The 17,116-nt window shown below is 41.6% G+C and overlaps 1 protein-coding gene across 1 annotated transcript in view; it reads right to left on the minus strand.

The window, feature by feature from the left end:
- ADAMTSL3 (ADAMTS like 3) overlaps positions 1-17,116 on the minus strand; it is a 282,288-nt gene that overhangs the window by 117,851 nt on the left and 147,321 nt on the right. Inside the window, exons 9-14 of the mRNA XM_032391915.1 lie at positions 13,105-13,216; positions 8,063-8,201; positions 6,945-6,995; positions 6,072-6,276; positions 2,089-2,236; positions 437-521 (exon numbers count right to left, since the gene is read on the minus strand). Coding sequence (XP_032247806.1) covers positions 437-521; positions 2,089-2,236; positions 6,072-6,276; positions 6,945-6,995; positions 8,063-8,201; positions 13,105-13,216 — 740 coding nt within the window. The remainder of the gene's footprint in view (positions 1-436; positions 522-2,088; positions 2,237-6,071; positions 6,277-6,944; positions 6,996-8,062; positions 8,202-13,104; positions 13,217-17,116) is intronic.

Genomic DNA, 17,116 nt, shown 5'->3' on the forward strand with positions numbered 1-17,116 from the left:
CTGGGATTTCTCCTTATAATTACTCAGGCCACCCTGATGCATTTCAACGAAACTGGTTTTATAGAGATTGGCCATGTCTTAACCACAGAATGATTGATTGACTGATTTATATAATATTGTCATGGTCCTTGGTCAAATCATATGTGTTAATATAGATCTAGGAATTATCCCCAATCTCTTAATTGTAACAGACCACTGGGTCTGCTTTGAGTTAACAAACATTGTTCTTTTATGTGCTTCTCACAAATAGTGCCAAAGTGGGACTGCTAAATTGCGAAAGAGAGAAGAATTCTAGCCAGCTCAAGCTCTCTAGAGTCTGAGAATTCAGGTCATTTGGATTTGAAATGTATCACTGTACTCCAATGAGTACAAAAATTACATATATCATGTTAACTGGCTATGCCCTGATTACTCCCATAAAAGGCCCTGGACTCACGTTGGTTCTTCTGTTGCTATTCTGGTCTCTTCTAGTTCTTGTGCTTGTTTCAGCCAAGGTAACTTAGCTTCCACTGGACTTTTTTCTAAGAAAAAAGGAACATAAACAACAAGCTTAAGGGAGTTGGATACATGATCATTGTTTGCTGAAGGTTTCATCAATAAAGCAGTCATACTTTGCAAATGCAAGCTGAGTCTTTTAGCACATGAAGCAGCTTCTGGGGTGAACCAGACATTTCTGTCATATATTTTTTTAATTAACACATTATCCAAATGCAACCAGATGATCCCATAGCACAGTTGAACACGTTCTCCAAGCGAACATAAAAATGCCTTTTATTTTAAAAAATGCCTTTTATAAACCAAAACCAATGTCTGTTGTTTACATATTAAAGCTCTTACTTAACCATATCAGCTTGCTCTCTTTTGCCACAAATTCTTGCTGCCCATGAATAAAGAAATCACTAGAGAAAATCAAATAACAAAAATGTTTGGAAAGTTGGGAGGAGCGGAATCTGTGCTCTGATTTACTTAAATTTTTATTGTTGTAGTTGCTGAGGGAGCTCATTACCAATTACAACCATCATGCAGGAGCAAGATGCATGCCCCTTTCTGTCCTTTTAAGCCTCCTAAGATATGAAGAAAGAAACACTAGTTATGAAATAAGAAAGGAAATCATTTTTGTACTGCTGCAGGGAAATTGCAGACACCGAGAACATGGCTATGAGAGCACCATCAAGCGCACCAGGAAGGAGAAAAGACTTCACTGGTGAAAGTTCTAGAACTGGGATTTGTCCCTTCCATGGCAACCAGTGATTTTTCTGGAAGGCAGACACAGTAAATAAATATTTGTTCAGTGGTTCATTGTAAGGCTATTTGTATGGACAATGAACCCAGAAATAATGAAGGAGAATTTTACTATACTTTCTAAGATATGAGAAGACTTCTTGACACTAACAGGTGGGAATAATCACTCTTTCATTTCCAGACAGGAAATAACTTGTCATAAGGGTTGGAAATACTTCACTAAACTAGATGGCAATAATCCTGTATAGAGAGGAATGTATATCTGAGAGATGATGTCAAGACTTCCTGTTCATGGATGCTACCCATTTCTGCTAATTCATGTGGAACAAATAGGAACAACAACAACAAAAACTCTAAAAGCATCTATCGGTCTAGATTGGGAGCTGAAAGTCTTTATTCATTCCATAGTAGGCAACAGAACACACGATGAAGAATATGTATAAAATACTGTCGGAACAAAGAACGAGAACCCTGGGGGAAATCTCCTGCTCCTCTTTCTCTTTATCCTTCTTCTCCTTTTCTACCCCCATGTCACCTTTTTCTCTTCCTGTTCACCCTACAAATCAGGGATTAGATCAAATTATTCTATGTCCATCAAGAAATGTTAGTATAAGCCTGGACGGATAGGAGCCACTCTACATGCATTGAGTCAACAGGAGCTCAGCTCACCCCACCCCCATCACTTAATCACATCGGTCTAGCTTCTTTACCCAGGTGGACGGGTCTATTGCCATCTGTGGGTGAAACCAATTTTTAAGAAAGTAAGTTGAATGGAAATGCTATAATACTCAAATGAGAGCTGGAAAACACCATTTGATTTCACTTCAACATGCACCACAAACTTACCTTTTGGTTTATAACATGGGATGGGAATGACACACTCTTCTTTGATGTGTAACTTCAGCTGCGGGTTGCAGCCCCCAACGTGCTGTCCGCGGTGGTTGATACACAGAACGACACGGTAACGTAACCCTCGGCCGCAAGTCACTGTGCACTTCAAAGAAGAAATGAGAAACCAGTGAAATTCTTGCTCATGAACAGACCCACAAAGGTATTAATGACTCATGCGAAGGAGAGCCACTCATTGAAATGAATACTAAACACAAAAGACCACCAGACAACCACGTAAAGAAGGGGGTAGAAGTTGATTTCCTGTGATTCTTATGTTTCAGGGCCCCTCCCTTGCAAGGCCTCCTTCCAATTCTCAATTTGAAAAGTATTTCAGTTGAGGTCACAGCACAAGAAAAACTGAAATGCCCTGAAATCTTTCTGCTCAAATATGAAAGAAACTTGATATAAGTTTTCAAATTTGATTAAAAATTTTTATGACATTATCCAAAACAACTTGTGAGAATGAAAAAAAAAACTTTTTTAAACTGTCAATTAAAAAATCAAATTCTGATCAATCACTCTAGAGGATTATCTTTCTATTCTGTCTATAGAAATCTATCTTACAAAACTGTGATCATATGAAGAGGTCACCAAAGAGTATTCAGCCTAAATGGTTAGGAAAAAAATACTATAGAAATGTCAAGCAGTTAGAATTAATAAAATATTTTCCTGTCTTTTTATGAATTTTCATGTGATGTTTGTGTTGTATTTTTTTTCTTGCATTATTTATTATGATTTAGAAGGCACTTTTGCCAATGAATGGAGTCTTTTCATGTCATGAAAATCTAGGATATCTTTTCAATTTATCTACATATGTTGGTGAGTATATATGTGAATATGTATGTGGGTTTTTCTTATTAATAGACTTTATTTTTAGGACCATTTTATATTTACAGGAAAATTAAGCAGATAGTACAGAGTCCTGATATGCCCCCACCCCTCCCTACAGCTCCCCCTGTTACTTACATCTTGCATTAGTGTGGTACATTATTACAATTGACAAACCAATACTGATGCATTATTATTAACTGAAGTCCAGAGTTCACATTAGGGTCATTGTCAATTTCTTAAAAATTTGTGATTTCTTGCAATTTCTTTGATTATTCTAAACAAAAATTCACTTTGATACCCAATATTTTGCATTCTTTCTTCTTCAAGAGTCATCCCCAAAGTGTATAAACTTGAGGCCTCACCAATTCTGGATCCATCGTGAGAGGCACTAAGAACCCCTGGACATCCACTAAGGGACAGGCACTGCCCCGCTGGTGTTACCTCACTAACTGCCCCACATACCTGCAGCTCACTAGCATCCGTCCCATTTGACAGAGGAGCAAACAGCGCACCACCAAAGGACCTTGCTCAAGGTCACAGAATCCCCGAGAGGCAGAGTGGTATTCCAGCCCAGAGCCTCCTGTTGCCAAAACCATAACTTTGCCACTGATTCATCAAACTCAAAGTTATTCTTTCTTAAGCCTGTAGATGTTTTCTACATGGTCTCAGACACGTTTCACAGGATGCAGGGGCCTTTTCAACAAATTCACGTCTCCAAAAAAGGAATATCAGTAGACAGCAAAGAGGTGGTTACCAGAGGGGAGGTGGATGGGGGATGAGGGGACTAGGGGATGGGGATGAAGGAGGGAACTCATAATGGGCACTGAGTGAGGTACGGAAGTGTTGAATCACTATACTGTACTCCTGAAACTAATACAGTGCTGTATGTTAACTATACTGGAATTTAAAAAAATAAGGATTAAAAAAAAAGAGTATCAGGAAACATATGATTTCATCTTGCCACTGGACCACCAAACAAATATTCTAATGAACTGAGTGAGGTGTGAGATTAGACCCTATTTCTGGGAAACTAACTTGCCAACCCCAAGATTTATCGACTTGAAATATATATGACACTGAGAGGTTGTTGCATATCGGTCAAGAAAGAAATAAAACTTCTGCCCAAAGGGAAAGAAGATGGTGTGATTACAAGGTATAACTATATCAGAATTGGTCAGTCCAAAGGAGTATTGTCTCTTCCTTCGTAGCCTCCCCAGGAAGCTGGACATTTACCACAACAATGTGGTCAGTATTTATATTTCCAGAACTCCACTCTGGAACTGAATATATCCTTAATGATAGCTTATTCTCGTTACTGAGAATGTATTTGATTTTTGAAAAGAAATGAGAAGTATCAAGAGCCAAGAAAGGTAAATGAGATGATTTGGGTAACAACCCTCTATTTTGAAATTATGAGTGACAATAAAGTCATGATATTGAAGAGGGTGTGGGGTGGTGGATTAGGAGAAGGAAGGGAAAAATGAAGGGGGGGAAATCGGAGGGAGAGATGAACCATGAGAGACTATGGACTCTGAGAAACAAACAGGGTTTTAGAGAGGAGGGGGGAGGGGGGATTGGTTAGCCCGGTGATGGGTATTAAGGAGGGCACGTACTGCATGGAGCACTGGGTGTTATGTGAAAACAATGGATCGTGGATCACCACGTCAAAAACTAATGACTAATTAAAAAACTAATGGTGACTAACATAATAAAATTAAAAATAATAATAAAAAAAGAAAAAAAAAGAAAGCTCTAAAGCCAACACAAAACATATAGATGAGACTTCTAAGAGCCGAAAATGAGCTCTGCAGGTTAGAGAAGTAAAAATGTTGATTTCTGATGATAGATCACGACCCGATTTTTGTCACGTAACTCAGGAGTTCAAGAACTGAATAATCCTCTTTTAAAGATTTTATTTATTTATTTGAGAGAGAGAGAGAGAGCAGAAGCAGGGGGAGCAGCAGAGGAAGAGAGAGAAGCAGACTCCCTGCTGAGGAAGGAGCCCGATGCAGGACTCGATCCCAGGACCCTGAGATCATGACCTGAGCTGAAGGCAGATGCTTGACCAACTGAGCCCCCCAGGCGCCCCCTGAATAATCTTGCTATAATAAAATCCCCCCATCTCAGTCTACTTATTTATGTGAACAAGTTTTCCCGGTGTGTACATGCAAAACAAAACAAACCAAGAAATCTGCAGTAAAAATTAAGAATAAAATTACTGCTGAACCCATGTCTTATTCTGGCAATGGACTATTTTTTCAAGCCCCCCTCATTTTCTAGAAAGATTGATTTCAATTGAAAATTTACTTTATATGTGTAAAACTGTTTAACAAAATTTAAAATCTTTGTTGTTTTGATAATAACAACCCAGGGGAATATTTCTAATACTTAGAGCCTTATGGCGACAGAAAATTAAAATAAATTCATTTCAAATAAAATAAAATTAACTAATTTCAATCACTATACATATTTTCTTGGAGAAAAGTAGAATAGCGTAATCAATAAAAGACTATAAAGCACAACGGTACATTGTATTAGGATAAACTTCTACGGGGAGAGTGGATTGAAAGTTCAAGTTCAAGGGGAAAAAATGCAAACTATCCAAATTGTTCAAGAAGAGCTTCTCTATGTATTTTTTAAGGGAAAGATGGCAAGGGTAGAAATCAACATGCCATTTACATTCTGCTGGACCCATTTTTTTTAAATGCCGTAACACTCTTATTTTAAAAAATGCCTGCATTCACAACATGTTAGAAATGACTTTCTTTGATACTTTTTATTTAAACTTATACAAAAATTTTAGATGTTGGGGTGCCTGGGTGGCTCAGGTCATGATCTCAGAGTCGTGGGATCGAACCCCACGGCGGGCTCTCCACTCAGCCCGGAGTCTGCTTCTCCCTCTCCCTCTGCTCCTCCCCGCTCCTCTCAAATAAATGAATAAATAAAATCTTTAAAAAAATTTTAGATGTCAACCCAAATATATGGGAAGGGGTATATAACTTTGCAAACATCTTTTAGGAGGTATGTGAAAAAAGGATTGATAACACCCAGCCAGCGTTCATTAAAATCTGAGATTTAATGACAAGTGTCCTGTCCTCAAATCTTACCTGAGACCACTCCATGGCGATCCACTTGGGGCAATCGAACAGGTTGCAGGTCTGCATGACCTTGGGTTTGGGGGCATACATGCACTTCCACTCCTCCACCTGCAGAATCTCCGCGTGCATGGACTCCTCCACACACACGAAGCTCCGTCTCTGAATCCCACCTCCGCAAGACACCGAGCACGCAGTCCAAGGATTATGTTCCCAGCTCAAAAGCAAACAAATAAAAACACATTATTTATGTGTCATTTGCCTGTCTGTTTCAGGCTTACAAAGGGGAGAGAGGCCAGCTGTGGTTCAGCAGAAAGCACGCAGGCCATGGAGTCATGAGACTTCCGTCGTGACTGCCACACACAATCTATAGTCACAGGGTGCTTCACGCCTCTGTCCCTGAGGCTACTGTCAGGAGGGAATGCGACATCTTCCCTCGTGCCCCTGCACAGGGCCATTCTGAGAATCTCATCGGTTAACATATAGAGTGTGAAAGCATTCTTTAAACCGTCTCTCCACTATAAATACTAACAGACGGTACTATTAGAGAAAACAAAGAAACTGAAGGTCAGAAAGTAGTCATCCGGGCATCAGAGGGGATTCAAATCTCTGACTGAGCTCCCTTTCTCATGGCCAGTCATCCAAGGGGCGCTTGATATGCCCAGTGACGGGAGATGTCGCTGTTTGAGGGGGCGCATTCCACCTAATTCTTAGACAGATCTCCTTTATTATGGAGTTGAAGTCTGCTAAGGGAAACTTAGCTCTCTGCAAAGGATCTAATATCTACCACTCTTACATTTTAGACTATTGCTACAGATAGGATACACTTCCTTGCAAACTACTTAGAGCAAACTGCGGAATGGAAAAGGCAAACACGTGACTCACCGAGGGAGAGGTTGGAAGTGGTCGTAGGGCATGATCTCTTTAAATCCGTCGCTACAAATGAAATCATTGTGACAATGTCATTTCTCAATCAATTAACATATTTATTAATTCGACCACTATGGATTTGACGTCCCCAAAGACAGAGCTCTTTCACACTGAAAACTAAATACGCGTAGGGTTGTAAACTCTTCCCAAAAACTCAGCCACCATCTTTTTGGTTTTCAGGAACATCTCTGGCACACGCCATCCCCAGGTCTATGAAAATTCAGAAACTAGTGGTATGTATTAGCCGAAGGAAAGAGTGTCTCTTAATTTAGATAAATCTATGTTTTTATCATCTAAAATTTTTTTTGATATATTAATGATATTAACACACTATCATATCAGTAGAATCTTCAGAGAAACATTTTATTTTACAGAGTTTGTCCTTTAAAAAGGTCTCTATGAATAATTACGTTCACCTGGGATTACAGGAAATGGGCAGCTCAGTGATAGGAAATGAAATCTACTGAGAGCACTTCCTTTTCCACTCGCACACTTCTGCTGCAGCCAGCTGGCAGATGTCTGGGGGATTCTGGGACTTGATATTGTGCTGTTATTTTAAGATACTGTAGTAAAGCCAGGAAACTTCCCCAGGCAATCCAAGTCAGCAGGTACTAAATTATGCAACGGGATCGTTTATGCATAGCTTTTCTGCTTTGGCATTAAAACTTTTCACTTCCTTGCACAATGCATTATTTATACCGAATTTAACGTGAACACTTCGAAAGTCAAAACGTGGTCATGGGTGACCCAGTTTAAAGGTGAAAATGGTGAGTTCAAGATATTTATGACTAGCAGATGGACAAGACCTCGTACTTGGACGAGGAGACCTCTCCTATTGGGTGTGCAGGATACACTCAAGGAGGGTCATGACGAGGAGCAAATCTCCGAGCGCAGGCACACGCCGCCAGACAGGAGAGCGCTGGACCGCGTGAGTGGGTGACAAATGCAGGTAACGGCCACCAGCGTGTGTTCAAGGTCACGTGGTGCAAATGTCACTCTGCAAAGACTGATGGGTCTGGGCCACACTTGATTTGTTTCTTTTTAGAGTAAAAACTATGGGTGATGATGCAAACCTCGATGGGCAAGGGTCCATGCTGCATTCCTTCAGTTTGGGTTTTGGTTTCACGTTTTCGGGGTAGTAATGGCAGTAATGGTCAGGAACCACCCTCTTCAAGCGGATATCCACACATTCAGCTGAGTTGAGCTGATAACCTAACGGAAAAAGAAAAGGCAAGTCTGAATATTGCACGGTGGTGTTTTCACCCTGCCACGCCCTTTTTTCCCCCCTTAAGAAACTTAACTCAGTGGTTCTCATCCCTGGCTACTCAATGGAACCCCTGGGAGCTCCTGGCACACACCAATGCCTGGGTCCCTTTGTGATCCAGTTAAGCCAGAAATGCTGTGGCTAGGTCCAGGAAATTGGCTTTGTCTTTTTTTTTTTTCTAATGATCTTCAGGTTCTTCTAAGATGACTAAAACGTGTGGCCAAGATCGGGAATGATTACTTGAACTGATTGTGGAGGTCTTAGCACTTTTAACGAGAAAGTTACAGCAGCCTCCTTCTACAGAACGCCTAATCCTTGGGGCAGAAGGTCACTCACTGGCCCATGTCCTGACTGTCCCCCTGGCACCGAGCCAGACCCCCTCTTCTTTCCTCACGCTTCCCCTCTTTGCCTGTCCCTTCCCCCATCCCGGTTCCCCCGATAACCTGTTCATCGGTTATATGTTCTTAAATATGCATCTGCCTCATGTAACATTGTTTGTGTGTATCTGTTTTAACCAAATAGGTATTTAAAATCTTGTTCTATTTTCTGCTTCTCTCACTCAACATTACATTATTGAGAGCAACCCATGTGCCGGGTCGGTGCTTGCTCCCACCGCATAATCTCCCGCTGCAAGCATATGCCTCGTTTTACTCTCTTGCTGTCCTGGGAAACCCGGGGCGCCTCTGAGGCCAACGAACTTCCTTAACTGGGGAAGTAAGCACTGTCTCTACAGGGAGGAACAAAATCCGTCCCCTCTACCGGCCCCTGCCTCAAAAGCCTTCAGAGCGAAAGTGATGAAGACTCACTTCCGATTCTATTAAATTCAAATTGCCGTCGCTGAGGAGAAGTGTACATTCCAAATGGGAGAGTGCTGTAAATTTTTTAAAATGCACAAAATGATGCTTCTATTTCCTGAAAGACCTGATTCCAGGTTTCCTGTCACTACATAAGTGTCATGTTAAGTTAAAAAAAAAAAAAGGCAATTTTTCAAAACCAGAATGAGTTCTTCAGGGAAAAAAAAAAAGCCCAAAGCTAAGCTCTCAGCCTCAGCCAATTGGTCTAAAGGTCTAAAAATACATTTAAGGGCCTGATTGTCAAGAGGAATCTGATTTTATAAACCGCTAGACAGCTTTCTGCAAGCCACGGCTTGGATGTGAGCTGAGTGCAGAAGGACAGACTGGTATGCGTTATAAAAAGCAAGGTTGAAGCCGCAAGAACGAAAATCCAAATGGAGTCAATAAAATGTTACTCGGGTGCCAATATCTGCCAGAGAGTCTACAATATCAGATGGCAGTGGCGATCCCGGAACTCTCTCCAGACTGATCTTAAGAGTCCCACGTAGATGATTGCAGGCAAGACAAGGAAAGTCCATCCAAGTACCTTAGGGAGCAGGGAACTCGCCTGATTATCCAAAAACTCAGAAATGGCATTTACACAAATCATGTACACTCGATTACTAATATAATTAAATTCTGGTAATGCTTTCCTTGTGGGTTTTTATGTCTTTTTATTTCTTCCAACACAAGTAGAGAATGAGATTACAGCTCCTTGAATCAAAGAAAAACCTTTGTTCTAAATGGAAACATACTTCTAGACCAAAAAAAAAGCATACAGGTGTTTATAATTTAAGGAGAGACAATTAATTTTCCTCTTTAATTTTATGGCAGTACCGAGATAACTAAAAGCGAAAATAAGGCAGATTGCCTTCCTATACTATGAACAAATGTGTTGAAATTCTGCCAGCGGGCACAAAATGGCAGGCTGCAAGGGGTACCCCACAAGCAGCGTGAAGTCTCCCTTCTGTTCTGACAACCGCTCTCTTTGGCGGGCAGTCTGGCCACTAGGTGCTCCCATTTACGGTTCCAGCCGGGCTGAATGTGTCTTTCCTTCAGCACCCTAGTATGAGACACACCTGTGTTCCTCCCAAGAATTTAACCAACTGAACTAAGCCGAATCCCGTTACGAATGTCCCTCCCAGAGTGGAAAGCTTCTCTTTTCTCTTATGTGTCTACATGGGAACGTCTCTCTGAATAATGCGGTGTGAGAGCGAATACACTAAAAAGAAAGAGATGTTTGCTTTCCTGCTGAGTAAAAATAAAAAGAGCCCCACTGGCTCTTTGCTTTTATGTTGGGGTCCATGAGAGACTCCGTCTGCCCTGGAGCCATGGCCCACCTGACTTTAAGGTGGTGGGATTCTGCTTCTGGATATAAAATGTATATGTAAGGAGCTCTAGGTATGTCCCACTCACCCCTGAGAGCTTTCTACTATTAGCACTGAGTCATGTCTGTATCTCATAACACATCCCCAGGGAATGCCAGAAGGGGGGACGGCCAGAACTCTGTAGATTATGCAGAGGCATTTTTAACAAAATTCAGGTTTGCCTAGACTCCGACATAACAGGTGTTTCCCGAGCACCCACTAATGCCAGGAACCGTACTAGGTTCCTTGGCGTGTCCTGTCATTTTGTCCCCCAACAATGCTGCAGGCGGGGATCGTCCTGTTTTACGGATGAGCAGACTGAGGCTCAGAGCCAAGTAGTGGCAAAGCCAAGAAGGGAGTCCAGGCCCCGGAACCTGAGCTCTGGGACCACACCGCCTCTTGATGTAAACGTCGTCATGCAATTTTTAGAGAACACTTTTGACCAAAATGAGCCTGAGGCCCAGGTCTGGAGAGACTCATGGAATTGACGCAGATCACGGTCTTGATTCCAAATGCTGTTTGACCTCAGTCAGCGTTCAACGAGATCAAATGTGTTGTAAGAATTGCCTTGCAGTCACTGTTGCAAGATCAGTGACCCAAAGCTCTGAAGGAGTTTCTGCCTGGGAGCAATGCTTATCATGTTCAACAAAACACGTTCTCACTTTCAGGGAGAATCAAGAATAGACTGAGGCCTGGCAGGGACTTAGAGATGATCTCCAGCATTTTGTTTCCATCGTATTTATTTTTGTGACTATGTTCAATTTATGGCAAAGATCATAGTTTACCACTTTGAGGTGCTCGTATTAGATCTTTTTTTGTGAATATGTTTAATTTTTTAAAAGGTCCATTTAAAGAAAAAACTGGAAGTAAATAATAGTGTAGGGGTAACAGATATGGCAAAAGCAGCGAGGTTAAAACAGCTACAGCTGTTACCCAAAGACATTGCTTTAGGGAGCAGTGGTTCTTAAGCTTGAATGTGAACCATGATCTCCTGGAGGGACCGGCCCCACTCCCAGAGTTTTGGATTCAGTACGTCCAGGGTGGGGCCCAAGAATCTGCATCTCCAGCAAGTTCCCACGTGATGCTGCTGCTGGTCCAGGGAACCCACTTTGAGAACCACTGCTGTAGGATCATAATCTCGTGGTCTATTGCCCACGCCTGGTCCAAGAAGGACAAACCGGGAAGGTTAACTTTTACCTTGTTTCTAGAGCCCCATTCAACCCCCAGACTATTTCTCTTCCATTCCCAGCAACACAAGCTCCTTCTGGGGTCTAGGCTACTCGGTGCTCTCCACGAAAGCACCTGCCTCCTGCTTTCATTGGGAACCGAAATCGCAGAAGAGAGAGGTCTGACATACGTATGCATGGGAACCTGACCCTGGCTGAGGATAAAGCTGAGGAGCCCTCCTTGATAAGCCTGTGGTTTAGAGGAGAAAGGGCAGAATCCACACTCAGTTTGTGGCTCTCTGAACAAGCTCATATTCAATAGTCCTGCAGGGAGGAAATGGTTTGGGGCTGGACTGACTTGGGCTGGGCTGCAGGAGGGGGATTTATTGTAGTCCTTCAAACACAACCCTACCTGAGCCTGCGTGCCCTGACCTGCTCCCAGGGGTGGTAGACGGTTCTTGGGAGACACAAGGGCAAAGCCATCTAGAGCATGGGGCTCTGGCATCAGATGGACCTGGAGCCAGATCCTAGCCATGCTGTTCGCTCGCTGAGCACACGGGAGTCCATTGTTTACCCTTTCTACGTTTCCATTGCTCATACATAAAAACAGGCATGAAAAGAGATCTTTCCTAAGGTTGTTTGGAAGAATAAACATGAAGATGAGTGCCCCAGCCCATGGCTTGATACATGTAAATGCCCACCACTGTTGTCTGGTGTTTTTAGGGGAAGTATCAGCATTAAGTCTCTCTAGCAATTCTAGTAACTGTGGTTCTTGGGCTGGCACTTATAGAACCATTTACCTTCAGTTTAAAACTTCAGTTCATTAAAAGAGAATTATCTCCATGGAGGCTCTGGTAGCCTCCTCATTTCCCCCAGGCAGATACTCTCTCCATATTAAACAGACAATGATCCTCCACCTGAGCCTGCAAATATGTGTAGCACGTGTGTGGAGCCCTGGGTTACACTTGGCCCAGAGCCTTCCTGAACCATCTGTGAAATCCTTGAACGAAGCTAACAGTAAGCAGGACATCCCCCTCACCACTTAGCAGCTACCCTTTCTCTCTCTGGTAAGTTCTGCTCTGGCACCTGAGGGAGGACAGGGGAAATCTAAACATTAGAACCAACACATCCATGAACTCAGTCAGACTGGGCAAGTGACGTGGTCCCTCTGTTTTTCAGGTTCTCCATGGAAAATTAAACATAATACATGCTTTAAAGACAAAACAAGAAAGGCCAGAACTCATGTAAACATGTATCCAGCTGTTTGCTAGAAGTAAAAGGTATTTTCCAAATCCCGTTTTCATCTGTCTTCAGGAATAAAGGCAAACACGCATTCGGGAACACCACCGCATTCCAGCCACTGAATAAGATGCTGTGTGATTACACATCCCCAACTACCATGCCAATTGTAAAGTCAGCTTCAAAAAACACAAGTATGTCATTTCTAACTCTGAGCCCGAAGCATACACGCAATATGTTCCTCACCTCCTCCACATGTTACAGTGCAGGGAAAGAAGTCAGTTTGTCTCCACTGATGACTGATCGGCTGGTAGAAGAAGAACTGGACCACACTGTCCTTGGCCACTGTGTACCTGGTCTGGACAGAGAGAACTGCAATCATGTGTCTGCGTACAACGAGCCAGCGCTTCCCGCACCTTTCCAAATGCAATGAATCTATTTCACTGATGCTAACGATCACATACCGATCACAACAAACTGTGGCACATGAAGATTCCAAAAATTGTAACATGTGATAACATTTCATTAAGGTTTGTCATACATGGGAGCACAGAAGATCTTCAACCAGCCTCCCTGGAGTCATCTTTCCAGATGATTCCATGCCTGGGAGTGAGTTCTCAAATGTGTCAGGTGGACTTGTTTGTTTGTGTAACTTCTTTTTTCTACCTGATACATCTGATTTTAATTTCCATGGGACCCGGGACTGAGCCAGTCTGGGTTTGTTGGCAACATAGCACATAATTGGGATTCTTACACTTTCAATAATAACATCTTGAAGGAAATCCTTCCAAAAAGGTCTGAAAGCACAACTGCAGAAACTCAAACATACACAAATACGTGGTGTTTACACAGGAGTGCTCCAGCAAGGAACTAAAGAGGAGGAGGGGCACCACTGCGCGTGAGCAAGCAGAGGGAAGAGGGAACGTACCCCTGAGGAACCACACTCAAGCAGCAAGTTCTCCCCCCACTTTTCTCTTTTCTTCCCTCCTGATCGAACAAATGAATGACCTGAGGGAAACTCCCAGAATGCAACGAAAAGAGAAAAAGAAAGAGGAAAAGAAGTTGAGTTCATGCAGGATCGATCCAGAAATGCCAACACACATACGGAGTTCAAGCTGGAGACACAGAGGAAATAATAAGGAGGCGATATTTGATGATATAATTGCTGAGAATTTCCTAGACCTTGAGAAAGACAGGAGTACTCAATTCAAAAATGTTCAGCAAGTTCGGAGCAGACATTTTAAAAAAGTACAACAGCTGGGATAAAGAAAAATCTTAAGTTATTGGAAAGGAAAAAAATATGATTAACCTACAAAGCAGTGAGAATCAGATTGGCATCAGATTTCTCTCAGGAAACACTGGATGCAAAAAAGCAAAATCATACCTGCAAAGTGATGAGGAACAATAACTTTTTATCTAGAATTCCATAAGTTATTAACCAACAACCAAAGATCAATTATCAATCTATGAATGATCTATGATCAAATTATCATCAGAGTCAGTGAAATAAAGATATTTTCAGACACAATATGACTGAAACTTGACCATTTGAGATGCTCACTGGAAAAAAAAAAAGAGAGAGAGAGAGAGAAAAACTACTAAAAGGTACCGAACAAGAACTAATATAAAAGCAGAAGAAGGTAGTGGATGCAAGAAGCAGTAACGATGAAATCACTCAGTAAAGCTTATTCATAAATGTAAATATGAGTTGACTGAAAAATATTTTGACGTATCTGATCATAAACCAGTATAAAAACCCCAGCACGAGATGTGTCGGAGAGGAGAAGCAGGGACGGGTGGGAGGGTAGGAGCAAAGCCGTCACCGAGGCACGGAAACTTGCAAAGCGTTTTTCTCTGGCTATGGAAGAATGTCCCTGATGAATCCTGCCGGTGAGAATAAGTGAAAACACTGCCTAAAATAGTTTTTTAATGTATGTGAAGGCACCAGAGAACTACCATACTAGTGAGTATTTGCAGGGCCGAGATCCCAGACACAAAGGAAGCCTAGAGAGGTGAGCATAACATTTGGCAACACCTTTGGCGCCACGTTGCTACTTGAGGCATTTTCCATCATGCAAGTGGTGACTGAGTGGCTGAGAAGCTGAGCAGACCTGTCATCAGACTCGTGTGGCCGAGAGCAAACCCTGGAGCTCGAGATCCACCAAAGCGGAGGCGGTACCGGTAAATGCCCCAGGCGCCCACCTGAGACCCCAAAAAGCTCTATCCTAGGAAAAAGTGTGAACTGGAAGTTGACCAATTTTCAAAGGGAATGAAGGCCAGGTTCAAATCATTTCAATTCCCTGTTGGCTGAAGGTAACTGGCTGCTAACCTGTCTTCCAGAAGCAGAAATTAATCCAGTCTCAAATTATATTTATAATCTTTCATCTACTATATATAGCAAAACTTAAAAATAACCAGGCACACAAAAAAGATAAAATTTAATAACAACCAAAAAAGGTGGAGCACTAGACTATAAATGGAATTACAGAACATCCAGGTATCAGCACCACCTGACAGAAATTTAAACCCCTGGGCATACCGCCACTACCCCTGCAGCTCTAGCTTGGGCTTCAGATGGTGTTTCACGAAACTCCATACCAGTCCCAGGGTCTTAAAACATCAATGTTAGCACACGGCTCACACCCAGGGTTCTGTGTTTTAGAGAGCCTGGGCTAAGATACGATGGTTAAAATGCTAAGAAACTAAATGACAAGACAGAGAATTTCACTAGAAACGAAGCTACAATAAAAATAAAGTGGCAGGGCACCTGGGTGGTTCAGTTGGTTAAGCGTCTGCCTTCGGGTCAAGTCATGATGCCAGGGTCCTGGGATCTAGCCCTGAGTCGGGCTCCCTGCCCCTCTCCCTCTTCCCTCCCCCCTGCTCATGTGCATTTGCTCTCTCTCTCTCAAATAATAAAATAAATAAAATCTTTAATAAATAAATAAATAAATAACATGGCAATTCTAGAAGTATGAAGCACAATAATTTAAATCAGTATCTCAATGGAAAGACTTGACAGTGGACTAGACGGGAGTTCAGCAAATATTTTCATAAAGAACCAGACAGCAAACATTATAGTTTTCAGGCCATGTTGTCCCCATGGCAGTTCTTCAATGTGTCTAACATAGTGCAAAAGCAGCCACAATCTGTAAACAAATGGTTGTGGCTGTGTCCCAGTAAAACTCCACTTACAAAAAACAGGTCATTAGCTTGCTGGCCAGGATCTGCTGGCCCCTGGATTACACACACTTGAAGAGAGAATCAGTAAATGGACAGAAAAGAAGGAAGTAGAAAGTAGACATGAGAGATAAAGGTATAAACATAGTCCCAGAAAAAGAGAACACAGAGAATGGGATAGAAACTGTATCTGCAGAGGCAATAAATGAGAATCATCCAAAATTGATGGTGGATATCAAGCCAGAGTTGTGAAGCATCACGAACCTCAAGAAGAAGAAAGCCGCTAATTACATCACAATCAAATTGACTGAAACCAAAACCAAAGAGAAAACACTTAAAAGCAGACAAAGAAAAACACACATTACCATCGAAGGCATAAAAATAAGACTGACAGCTAACTTCTCTACAGAATTAATGGAAGCCAGAAGACAATGGAGAGCTATCTTGGAAATGCTGAAAGAAAATAGTTTCATAATGGTAAAACAGTCACGTCACTAGAAGAGGTAATGACTCTAAATGTTAATGTACCTAACAACCTAGCCTCAAAGATAAATAATTCAAAATTGACAAGAATAGAAAAAAATTAGCCGAAAGTACAGTCACAGTGACAGTTTTACCATCTCTCCTATGGTAACTACTAGAATGAGCAGACAAAAACCAGTAGGCTATTATTTTTAATAAAACCATTAATAATAACATGATCAATGTGACATATGAACAGTGCCCATCAACAAAAGATGATGCATCATATCTTCTAATATTTGCTATGTTCTGAGCCACCCATTAAGTTTTAACAGATTTCAAAAAAATTGATATAATATAGAGTATGTTCTCTGACTACAGTGGAATTAAGCTATAAAATAATAATAAGATTACTGGAAAATTTCTACATATTTGGATAAAACACTTCTAAATATTCCATAAATCAAAGACTATATCACTATGAAAATTACAACACAATTTAACTGAATGATGATGGATATACCATAATTATGGATTGGAAAAATTAGTATTGGAAAGTTTTCAGTTCTCTCCAAACTGATATAGAGATTCAATACAATTCCAATCAAAATCCAAAAGA

This window comes from Phoca vitulina, unplaced genomic scaffold (genome assembly GCF_004348235.1).
Source record: "Phoca vitulina isolate PV1807 unplaced genomic scaffold, GSC_HSeal_1.0 scaffold65, whole genome shotgun sequence".
Classification (NCBI taxonomy): domain Eukaryota; kingdom Metazoa; phylum Chordata; class Mammalia; order Carnivora; family Phocidae; genus Phoca; species Phoca vitulina.